The 12,603-nt window shown below is 33.8% G+C and overlaps 1 protein-coding gene across 12 annotated transcripts in view; it reads left to right on the plus strand.

Moving 5' to 3' along the window:
• pxk (PX domain containing serine/threonine kinase) overlaps nt 1-12,603 on the plus strand; it is a 32,887-nt gene that overhangs the window by 8,803 nt on the left and 11,481 nt on the right. For all 12 annotated transcript variants that reach the window (XR_012397399.1, XR_012397398.1, XR_012397397.1 and 9 more), the window contains exons 6-11: nt 684-757; nt 988-1,062; nt 3,381-3,485; nt 7,817-7,918; nt 8,869-9,030; nt 10,944-11,061. Coding sequence is in view for 9 of the 12 variants with exons in the window: in XM_073936573.1 (XP_073792674.1) it covers nt 684-757; nt 988-1,062; nt 3,381-3,485; nt 7,817-7,918; nt 8,869-9,030; nt 10,944-11,061 (636 nt within the window). In the remaining 3 variants the exon portion in view is untranslated. The remainder of the gene's footprint in view (nt 1-683; nt 758-987; nt 1,063-3,380; nt 3,486-7,816; nt 7,919-8,868; nt 9,031-10,943; nt 11,062-12,603) is intronic.

Here is a 12,603-nt window from a genome sequence, read left to right on the forward strand (position 1 = left end):
TATATAGAGAGAAATAATACCATATAATAACATACTAATTAAGCAATTAATTAGTAAATACAATAATATTATACTAGTTAATTAAAAAGTTATAATTAATAATTAAAATATAAAAGAAATACAGAAAAATGTTATTTTATGCATTACGGTAATGACACGCCGTTAAAAAAATCTGATAATGATAATTATTAAACATAAATAATCCTATTTCTGTATTTCATGATATAGAGTTGAGTTTTTTCAGGTAATTTATGGTTATAAATTGCATTTTGGGACCCTAATCTCTGCTCTGTCACCTTCTGATGTTGAAAATGTAACTGCAGTTCAACAAAGTGACTTTTACTCACATTTTCATAGATCATGTTAAACAATGTTCTGTATTAGAAAAAATATAAAAGTTTTTTTTAGCAGAAAAAGTCATTTCTTACTAGGTTTTTGGACCATAATTTACAACACCAATACAGACGATGAGTCACTTAATCACTTAAAACTATTAAAAATGTCAATAAAAGTAGTTGTTGGAGGAAAGATCAAGGCCCCATGATGCAATTTAAAAGCATAAATGAGCGAAGAAAACAAAACATGAATCACAAAATGCAGAAAATGATTCATTTACAGAAATCTTTTACAGCACAGTTAAAGCTAAAATTGTGCTTATTTGTGAATTTTCTCTACTTTCATAGGCTGGCGTTTGCGAAAGAGGTACTTTTTAGTCAAAGACAAAGATCAGCCCAAAGAAAAACAAGTATTAAGTTGGGTAAGTTTGATCTCGATGCCCTCAATCTTTTCTGTGTTCCTTTGCTCTGTTAGTCCAGTACTTTAACCCTCGACTCATTTGATTCCCATTATTATGCAACCATGATGCAGTATATGTTGTTGGCCACTTTGTTCGACTGCTTAACTAACCTGCTAATCTCATTTGTTTCCAGTTTCTATAATTAGCCCTAGCGCTGTATGACCCTTGTACCGTTTCTCTACTCATTCTAGGTTGATTTGGGTCCAGATAAATTCCTGTCCGACAAAGATCTCCAGTCTGCAATGAAGCTGCTGCCAACTTTGTCTGTAAGTCCTCAAATGATGTGTGGGGGAGGGTTTCCAGAGTGTTGTTATATGGTTGCAGAAATGTTTTTGGCACTTTGTTGTGGTGCTGCTGGGAAATCTGGTGGTTTTTAGGAACTAAAACATATTGATGACCATTTAGGATGCAAATCAATTCTTAATAATTATAATAGTTAGTATTAACACATCATTTTTATGTTATCTTATTATTTTCTATTATTTATTTACGATATGGCTGTAAAAGGAATAGTTCACCTTAAGATTAAACCCTTTTTTTAACTTTATGAGTTCTTTACTTTTGTTGAGAACAAAAGAAGATATTTTGTAAAATGCTGGTTGCTGGCACGCTTTGATTTCCATAGTAGAAAAAAATTACTATGAAAGTCAATGGTTGCTGGCTACCAGGATTCAACAGGTTTTGAAAAAGGTAAAGGGCGAGTAACCGCTCATTCACACGGGTCGTCAGTATTAACAATTTTCATTTACTTTGAATGGAATGTTGTCAATCGTTGCTGAACTGAATCGTGGCTTCGTCAAATTGCGTTAGGCCCACTGTTAGTGGCAGAAGTTGAAAAATGTGTAACATTTCAAGCGCCAATGTGGACATCAGCCAATAACCTCACTTTATGCAAATACACCTGATTTTACATTGAGGTCTTGTGAAGCGAAATGATTGATCCTAAGAAATTTGAACATTATTACAATATTGTTAACTTCCATCCACAGTTATCAACACATGTGCGAATGTAGTCTGACTGTAGTTCTGTCATTTTGATGACGAAATCGCAAGGGTTGGTGACAATCACCAATATCTTATCACCTGACATCCCGTTCAAGCATGCGCTCTTGAGCATTCATCATTAAAGTGACAGAACTATAATTGGACTACATTTGCACATGCGCTGAGATCTGTTTGATCAGGCTGTTGATTAAAGCTAATAATAAACAAATAAATGTTATAATTAAAGCAAATAATGTTCAATTTCTCACACGAGCTGCTAGTTTTGCTTCAGTGTGTCATCAGGAGCCATGGCTATTGATTTGGACTTGTTTATGTGTTAAATTTTATTCTAAAAGACTGTAACTATTCACTGCCATTATAAGAATCTCCAAGGACCACAGATTCAGCTCATAATGTTAATGTTCTCTTTAAAAAAAGAAAGGCACCTACATCTTGGATGACCTACGGCTGAGTAAATCAACAGGAAATTTTCATTTTTGGGTGAATTATCCCTTTAAGGAGAGCCAACTCACGGTCACAAATAAGCTGAAAGAGCTTGTGTTGTTTGGGTTTTGTTACGGAGCCTAATGTTTGGATGTTTTGTGTGCGACTGCTGTCATGTGCTCTTGTTTTTAAACTTCTGCAGCCGTTCTGCAAATTAAACGCATCACTACAAAGCCCAGCGTAGAGATCAAAGCCTTTTACTATTCAGGTTTCATTATTTTAGTAAAAAAAAATTTTTTTATTTTTATTTTAGTCAAATCATTATTATTTGTTTTGTTTGCTTGTTTTATTTCAGCAGCTTTTATTTCCAGACATGTTATTTATTTATTTTTATTTGTATTTCAGCTTTCGTTTAAGTTTTATTTATTTAATTATTTGTTTATTTATTTATTTATTTCCCTTTAGACATTTTATTTGTTTTTGTCACTTTTATTAGTTTATTTACTAATTTTCTTAATTAAATTTATTTCAATGAGTTGCCAAATCGATTTTGCTTCTGTATTTTATTTTATTTTAGCTTCATTACAGTTATCAGAGATGTTATCAGAATTTTGTCACCCTTTAATCTCCTTTTACTTGTTCCAAACTTGTGTTTAGAAAGCTGAAAACCTGTAATCATTGACTTCCGTGTACTTTGGTACTATACTATAGTTTCCAGCATTCTTCGAAATATCTTCTTTTGTGTTTAATAGAAGAAAGGAACTTTTAAAGGTTTGTAAGCACTTGAAGAAGACTAAATGATGAGAAACCTATTCGTTTTTGGTGAACTATCACTTTAAAACTTGGTGTTAGACATGCTGTTCCGCATATGCGTGTATAAAATGGTTCTTCAAGGCTGATCTTCAGTCAGTCGGAGGACATCTGATCGTGACGTCTGCATTCCAGATCAGCAGATTAAAGCAAACCAGCTGAGATTCACATTCATTTGGAAAACATGACCCACATCTCACCATCGGCCTCATGGGAAAGCATTCAAATCGACACGCTTATGAAACAGTCACCTATTAACCAAGCAGAATGTCTGAGCAGCACCCTGACAATGTCTTAAACTAAACAAAAACTCTAACTTTACACTGTCTTGTATGTTTTTTCATAGCATTCAAACATCTCTCCTGTCAGTTTCGCCACTACCAGTGAATCCTCTGCACTTATTATCCGGGTTTTCAGCGAGAAAGGAACACTAAGGGATCACATTTGCAAGGTTTGGCTCTTTTTATTTGACACATCAAATGTATTTAATATCAGACGTTTTAAAAAAAGTCATAACGTGAATTAGCAATAGCTATGTGCAGGGCTCAACAATAAGGACTGCCAGCGTGTGAGATGCTCGGGACAGTAGACAGGATCCTTACTGGCCCGATCGGGCCACTGGTGCCTTGTTACTAAAGTTTAATTTGCCTGCGACTATTTGTCAATTGCGTGCAAATACAGATTTAGAATTGAGAAACCGTTTGTATTTTCAAGCCTTCAAATGCTACCTTCTCGGTTCTTCTTATCTGATTGGATGTTGTGAGCACATTATTAGTACAGCGAAGAGACAGCAACATGGCGGTAACATCAAATGATGATGCTAAAGGAAAACGTTTGTTTCTAACGGAAGCAGACATATACGAGGGTACACCACAACAAGAAAAAATTAAGTGATCTTTTGTACAGTTTGCCGTCAGTTTGGCAGGCCTTTAGCCCTCTTTTGTTTCAAAACACTTTGAATTTTGCTCATTGCACATTTATTAAAATGTTTTAAATATTTAAATTCTATATTACAAACATTTTGACACATTTTTTTTTTTTTCGTGGCTAAGAAATAGCTATTAACTTTTTTTGGTGGGACCAATGAAAATATTGGCAGGGCAAGTAAAAATCTGAACCACTGGTCCGATTGGGCCAGTAGAAAAAATCCTTAGCGTTGAACCCTGTATGTCTATATGCATTTTGGAAGATTGGATAAAAATGCTTAAAGGCCCCATGAAGTGCATTGAAATGTGCATTTTTTTATTAGATGTTTGACGCAATCTCAACTGAAACATGAAGTGAGGGTGGGACATAGTGTAGCTCTGCCCTTTTTATAAAACTGCCACTAGTGTTTCGTTTTATCACCTCTCTGCCTGTTAGAATCAAATAAAAAGCAAAGGAGAAGTGTCTTGAAGGGACATGTCAGATACTAGAGAGCATTTGATTGGTCAAGATTTGATGAGAAGCTGAAATATGAGGTGATGTGGAAAAAAAATGTTGATCCATTTAGGTGCAAACTGTAACCTTTGAATGTTTATATCAGGATTATATTTAAAACTATAAAATTTGTCACTGTTTTGGAGCACATTAGCTTGTAGATATCCTTTAACCTAATGTACTGATATTAACATAAAAAACAAATGCTATTTTAATTTCATTGGACCTTTAATATAAGATGTGCGTACAATTTTAAAAAAAGTTATTCACATAAATGTGTTGGATAAACTTTTTAACTCAAAAGAAAAATGCACACAAACTGCCATGAACACGTTTACTGAATAAATAAGCATCTGTTTCAATAGATCATGTAATAACAAAAATAAACTCCATGGATTGCATTAATGGACAAACCAGTGGAGCGGCCGCATTGTAAATCATCTGAAATGCTGTTTTGGTCATTCTAAAATCCCTCAGCCAAAGTCTGTCATCAAAGTGGTACAGTATTATTATCTCCAGAACTGTCTTAAGAGTTTCTTACGCCTCCAAAAACCAAAATACCACTTCTTGGTGTTCTTGACTTTTGAGGCACAAATAATTTATTATATAAAAAAGTGGCTCCCCTACTGCAGCAAATTTTACTCCTTTTATTGATAGTTGCCGCCATTTTATCAGAAAGTGACGAATCTGTTCTCTTTGACTTAATGCTTTATTTGGTGCTTTATTCACAGAAGTTTTATGTAGTGATGATAGTGATATGAAACTTTCTGCAGCAGTGAACAGTTAAACTTAATTGTATTAGAAAAAGGTTCGTTACTCCAAGCTTTCCAAATCAGCGCTCGATGAAGACCTCTGCTGCTTTAAGTGTGGGAAAGCACTGTGTTGCAAAAATGTCAAACGTTCACAACTGACCAACTCATTCATGTAGTAATACAACAATGTAGTAATACAACAAATTACTCGCTTATTGTTGTGTGTTTTACAAATAAAGGTAATTTACATTACCACACCCATGACTGTAGTAAAATCCAAGGTATTCAAATGTATTTACGTTTATAATATTCCAATTATACCCTCCTACTCGTTCTGAGCGGCGATTGACCGGTGATTCCTACATGGGAGATGCTCTAAGGAGCTCTAAGGAGGAAGTTATGGGAGTGAGGGTTTCAGGCTGCACTCGCCAGCTGGCCTCAATTACACACTATACCAGGGGTTCTCAACCTATTTCACTTCGAGGCCCACCTTTTTCTCTAAAAAAATGTTTAAGGCCCAAACTGATAGTCTAGAGAAAATGCTTATTTTAAAGCTTTATTTAATAGCAATACATTTTATTATTCTCTTGTTTTTCTGTACAGTTGATGTCATATATATATATATATATATATATATATATATATATATATATATATATATATATATATATATATATATATATATATATATATATATATATACAGTTGAAATCAGAATTATTAGCCCCCCTGAATTATTACACCCCCTGTTTATTTTTTCCCCAATTTCTTTTTAACGGAGAGATTTTTTTCAGAATATTTCTAAACATAATAGTTTTAATAACTCCTCCTAATAACTGATTTATTTTATAGTTGCCAGGATGACAGTACATAATATTTGGCTAGATATTTTTCAAGACACTTCTATACAGCTTAAAGTGACATTTAAAGACTTAATAGGTTAAATAGGTTAACTAGGCAGGTTAGGGTAATTAGACAAGTTATTGTATTACGATGGTTTGTTTTGTAGACTGTCGAAAAAAAATTGCTTAAAGGGCCTAATAATTTTGACTTTAAAAATTAATAACTGCTTTTATTCTAGCCGAAATAAAACAAATAAGACTCTCTCCAGAAGAAAAAATACGATCAGACATACTATGAAAATTTCCTTGCTCTGTTTAACATAATTTGGGAAATATTTAAAAAACAGACAGGTTCAAAGCTCCGCAATTCTTTACTTCAGTTACTCCTTACAGCTGCAGAGTATTTGGGCCTTTTCTTCAGTAAAGGAACCTGACAGGATCTATGATATATGATCTATTTCCATTAAAATAAACAACCTAACCCTAAATGTAAAATACTGTAAAAACACTCTAAATCTGTCGAAACCCATTGATCTGAAGGTGGTTTGGTTTGTAGCTGGACAATATTGTTGTTTTCAGACAAGCGACAGTTATAAAACGCTCGCAAGACGTTAATTTGGACAACTATGCGGATATTTTAAAGTGTTCACACAAAGAGAGCTAACAGTTTTGTACTCTGATACAGTACGAGTCGCAGATGAGAGGCAGGTGCGAGCTGGTTATTATAACTCTAATCATCGTTACGTTTACATTTGCGTGACTGTTTGCTTTATACAACTGAGAACGTCGTCCTAGTTGACGCGCAGCGGTTGGAAATTTAAGCGAGAGTTATGTCTGTAATTTAACAGTAAGGCTGTTTTTGCACAGTCCAAATTTGTCTGTTCAATCACAGTAAACAGGAAATGCCAGTACTAATATCATTTTAATATGACATATTTAATAATGAAATCAAATAGTTATTTTGTAATGTTTAAGTTAATTTTAAGCTATAAAATGTGGCACTACACTACAATATTCATTGGCCTTCTATAAATTTTGTTGTAAATAATACACTAATACACTTTAGTATGGTTCAAAAGCTTTTTACTATAAATTACTATTGTGTTTTAGTTGGATTACTGGTGCGTGGGACTTGTGCTGTGCTTTAAAACAGCAGAAATGTATGTAATCGACGCCTGATCTCTCGCTATACACTTTACTAACCCACGACAGTGTTTAAACCTTTGAATAAAAATTCGAAGCAGTTACGTGGGTATGGGTGAAAATAAAGCTTCGGACGACACTTATCTCGTGATTACGGCTAAACGAATCAAGCTCTGATACACTGCTTGACTGTGGGATGTATAATTTTTTGATACTTGCTTCGAAGTCTCAGTACACGACGTCACATCACTAGTTTAAGACATCTAGTTTGTGCATAAATATAATTCACATCTTTAGATGGAAGCATAGCTAATGTAGAGTTAAGGCTGATTTATACTTCTGCGTCAAACAAACGTATGCTACGGCGCTGACGCATAGCCCTTCGCCGTGGCCGTCTGCGTCGCTGACGTGCACCTCGTGCACCTCTGACGTGCGCCGTGGGTTACGCCGGTCACTTGACGCAGAAGTATAAATCAGGCTTTAGGCGTTGATCTTCGGTGAAAGTGGAGTTTAGCTTAGTTTAGTTCTGAAGGTTTGAGCTCTGAAATGTATTTATAGTACAGTGATTTTCTGTTTGTCTCCGTTCATGATTTCTTTAATGTACTTGAATTGTGTCACTCCTTCAGGTGAAGCCCAAAGAGCCCTTTCTGAGGAAGTACTGCAATCCCAAGAAGATCCAGGGTTTGGAGCTGCAGCAGATCCGCACGTTTGGGAGACAGATTCTGGAGGTCTGTATAAATAACCAGTTTATAAAATCAGTCAACGTGACCCACTTATAAAGATTCTGTCTTGATTTGATCGCTTATTTGTAGACAAAAACCTCAAAACCTTTGATTGTATATCAAACTACCCTGATATACTTTTTTTTTTTTTTTTTTTTTTTTTTTTTAGGTGTAAAAAAGCCTTAGAAGTGGTTTATTACTATTAAACATAAGTATTATATATTGTAATAGTAGAATTACTTAAAACCTCCAATTATCTCACCTTCATAAATAGATATTCACAGTTAGCTTGTAACAGATAGTCATGATATCTTAGTATTTGCATATTGAATCGTCATTCGTCTACTTTCTTCCTTCCTATTTATTTGCATGAATAATTATATTTGTCCTGCTTTTTACATCGATTGATATATCCTTTATCTATTACCATTCAATAAAGGGTTATTTTTCAGTTTGTTAAAGTTTATTTGAATTGATTTTTATGAACAGATGACCAGTGAAAACAAACTAAACAAAATATCTATATACTGTACATATACATACATGCATATCATTCCACATATACTGTATATGTTCATTACACACACACATTTATAGAGTTAAAAATATTATGCATCACTACAGTATTCAATTTTGATAATAATCGATTTATTAAACATTAAACCAGGATATTATACTGATTTCTGGAGGATCATGTTGATGCTGATAATTCAGCTTTAAATCACTGAAGTAAATCATATGTTAAAGTATGTTCACATAGAAAAATACAATTATGGGTAATTGTCATAAAATATCAAAATATTATACATTTTACTGTTTTAATTATGTAATGGCAGCCTCTGTGTCTACAAAATGTTTTGAATGGTAGTGTATTTTCAGATGTCCTTATTATTGTTTTATCTCAGACTCATATATATTTTATTACATCCATAAATCTGTCTTTTGTTGTATTCCAGGCATTAAAATTTCTCCACGACAAAGGTTTTCCATATGGGCATCTTCACGCGTCCAATGTCCTGATCGAGGAAAACACGTGTAAACTGCTGGATGTAGAGAACTCATTACTGGGACTGCCGTCATACTACAGGCCTTATGTGACGCAGTTCAGGAAAATTAATGTAAGACGTCTTTATGTTGAATTTACAAAAATAAAGTTAAACTAACTATGAAATTAAATATTATTTATTATAAATATGTCAATTGTATTTTTAAAAATCTTTGTATTAAGAAAATACAAAAAGAATTGAGCCAAATATGTGTTAAAGCCCAGAACTTGTCAATTAATACTAGATTTAAAATGATCCAATATAACTGGGCAATGCGCACCTATATCACACCTGAAAAACTAAACAAATTTAACCCAAACATCCCTGATATATGTTTCAAATAGCAAAAACATAAAGGAACATTCTGTCATTGTATCTGTGAATGTGAGGTGATTAAGATTTTCTGGCAAAATGTAATAACATTAATCTTGTCAATTATTTTAAAACCAATTCCAGTTACACCTGAAATATCCGCTTTGGGTTTATTTCCTGTTTGACATTACCAGATTATAAAACTAAAATGATTGAAATGTGTCTTGTTATTGCAAGGCGTTTGATAGCACTCTATTGGAAGAACACAGAAAGTCCATCGATTGATCACTGGCTAAAAGAATTGACACATTACATTACACTAGAAAGAATAACCTACAGCACAGGTGTCAAACTCAGTTCCAAAAGGGCCGCAGCTCTGCACAGTTTAGTTCCAACCCTAATTAAACACACCTGATCACTCACTCACTAATTGAGTCCTTCAGGCTTGTTTGAAACCTACAGGTAAGTGTGTTGGAGCAGGGTTGGAACTAAACTGTGCAGGACTTCGGCCCTCCAGGAATTGAGTTTGACACCCCTGGCCTACAGTATAAAGGGCAAATTAAAGGAATACCATTATATTTGGGATCTGTTTATACAATTTTTGGAACAAAACCATACAATGACACGAGCAAATACCTCTTACGCTATTAGTTAATTGATTGATATATGGATATGTGTGTTTTTGTATGCGAAATACAGTATATGTTTTTCTTTGCATTAGCCCATGTATAACAATACATCGACCTGTTAAACTGAATCTGGATGCTTTGGTGGAGGGACGGGGGAAGAGTTAAAATGTTAAAAAGTGTATTTTCATGCTAAATTTCAAGCACTTTTTTTGTTGTTGTTTTTTTTTTACAATAAAAAAAAGTAAAAAAAAAATTAAAAGTAATAAAAAGTGAATTATTTTTTTAAATCATTAGAAAATACTTACTTTTCTTATTATATTATATAGAATTTTATGCAGCAATTAATAGTATAATATCATTAAAATATTGTGAAAATTGGTGTATTTTAATGCCATTTTTTGTTATTACATTTATTATATCATTATTATTTAATTGTTTATTATTACCTAACATGTTTAGCATAATTAAAAAAAAATTTATTATATATATATATATATATATATATATATATATATATATATATATATATATATATATTTTTTTTTATTATTATTATTATTATTATTATTATATATATAATAATATATACATATATATTTGTTATTAGTTTATTAATTCATCTTAAAAAATATAAATATTACTCCAAGCAAAATAAATATATATTATTTATATAAGATGTAAATATTCAACATTATATATCCAGTGATTTACGAATCAGCACAACAATATATTTTATTAACAATTCAGTCCTGAAATGTTTGCTAATATAACTTCAGAAAAATACTTTCTGTTTAATTATCTGACACCAAAAGGTGTTCCATAGTATACACACTAGCACAAAAGTGTAACATACGCCTATTTAACAATATATTGAACACATTCTGATGCGTTTTAAATCATTTGCCAAGTTCAATTCCACAAAACTGTTCTTCTATTTTTGTTAAATGAAATCTAAAACAGACTCAAATGTGTTGTTTATAGGATGTAAATAATTCCAGTATCGCTATCTCAAATGTGTGATGTTGTTGTTTTTTCTGTCATCAGACCACAGAAAGTATAGACGTTTACTCGTTTGGACACTTGCTGTATGAAATGACGTATGGCCGTCCGCCTGATGCTGTTCCTGTAGATCAGTGTCCTCCAGCTCCATTCTCATCCATCGGTCAGTCCCTTCCTCTTATAATACTCCTCAATTACGACTACCCAGATCACAACGTACAACATAACAACAACACTGGACAATAATATGATTTAGCAAAGACGGTGTATTTAAAGAGAGTGATAAACGAAGTTAAGCTGGAAGCAGAATCAAATTAGCCAAAATATGTCAGATATGAGCATGTATTAGAGTTTACAGGCATTTATTAGCACTGACTGAATGTAAAAAGCATGTGTGTAGTAGGGTTGCTCGATACTAGAACAATATGCGGCATTGTTGTTGAGTACTGCGATATTGATAGTTCCTACGATGTAACATTTGCTATTCATACTTGCTATTTTTATTAGCTATGTTTTTAAATCGTGTATTTAATTAATGGTATTAAAATAAACAGGTAAAATATTTTTTCAGATCGAATTAATTATAGACTAATAAACTGTGTCGGTGCAAACATTTAGGGTGCTTTCACACCTGTGAATCGATTAATTTGTCCTGAAACAGGGATTAAAATTGTTACATTGTTGCTCTTTGTTCTTGTTCTTGCGATTCGCTTTCACAAGGCAAAGTTTCTAAACGGACCAAAGGGCTAAAACAAGTCATATGTGAGTAAACTCTCCTCACATTGGTCAGAGTTTCACGGTTTATTTTGCAGAGTCCCGTTCAGCTGTCAGGGGGATGGTAGCGGTTTGGTGGTGTTTCACAGGGTGTGCTCGACGTGTCTGAAGAGTAAGGACGGATGCGGTGGGGAGGGGTGAGAAGGGTGCGCAATGTATTTGAGGACCGGGAGGGAGACTCTTTATTATTATTTGTGGGCATCCTTGAGTCTCTGTGCATTTGCGGGAGACTCACGAAACTTCCGGGAGACTTAGGATGTCCGGAATGACCTCCCGCCCTACTCATGATTCTATATTCATATAGCTCTATGCCTATTACATATCCATAATACACTGTGATATAACCAGGGTCGGATCGTATCGCTTTCTCACTACAATCGATCCGCTGCAGAGTTCGTTACAATCGAGCCGAGACCACCTTATTCAAGCGATCTCAGAGCGATTGTTTTGGTGTGGATCTGAGCGTGATTGCTGGATTTACATGCCAAACGAACTGCGCTAACTGGGCAAACTAAACAGGTTCCGAAACAAAAGTCTTAGTGTGAAATTACCCTTAGTCTTGGAAACACTGAGTGAAAACCTCGGCATATTATCTGACTCTGATTGGCTGTTGTCATTTTCCCGCCATTAGTGTTTATTTTTTCTCTGGGTTTAGTCTTGGGCCACTCCTGCCATTAGCAGAACAGCAACTACTGGGGAAGCGAGGATAAAGATAGTATGGCCCCATCAGATTGGTCAAATTTAGAGAAACGACCAATGCATGAAATCAGTGTAGTTTATCACGTGTGTCTGCGATATGTATATTGTGTACTTTTGTCATTCCTCTTATCGCGATAACTATAATTTTGCGATATGTTTTGCAGTCCTAGAATGAAGTATATTATACAAGTCAAAATCAGTAAGACAACTGTCACCTAGTGGTTAAGTGTGT

Source organism: Danio rerio, chromosome 22 (genome assembly GCF_049306965.1).
Source record: "Danio rerio strain Tuebingen ecotype United States chromosome 22, GRCz12tu, whole genome shotgun sequence".
Taxonomy (NCBI): Eukaryota; Metazoa; Chordata; class Actinopteri; order Cypriniformes; family Danionidae; genus Danio; species Danio rerio.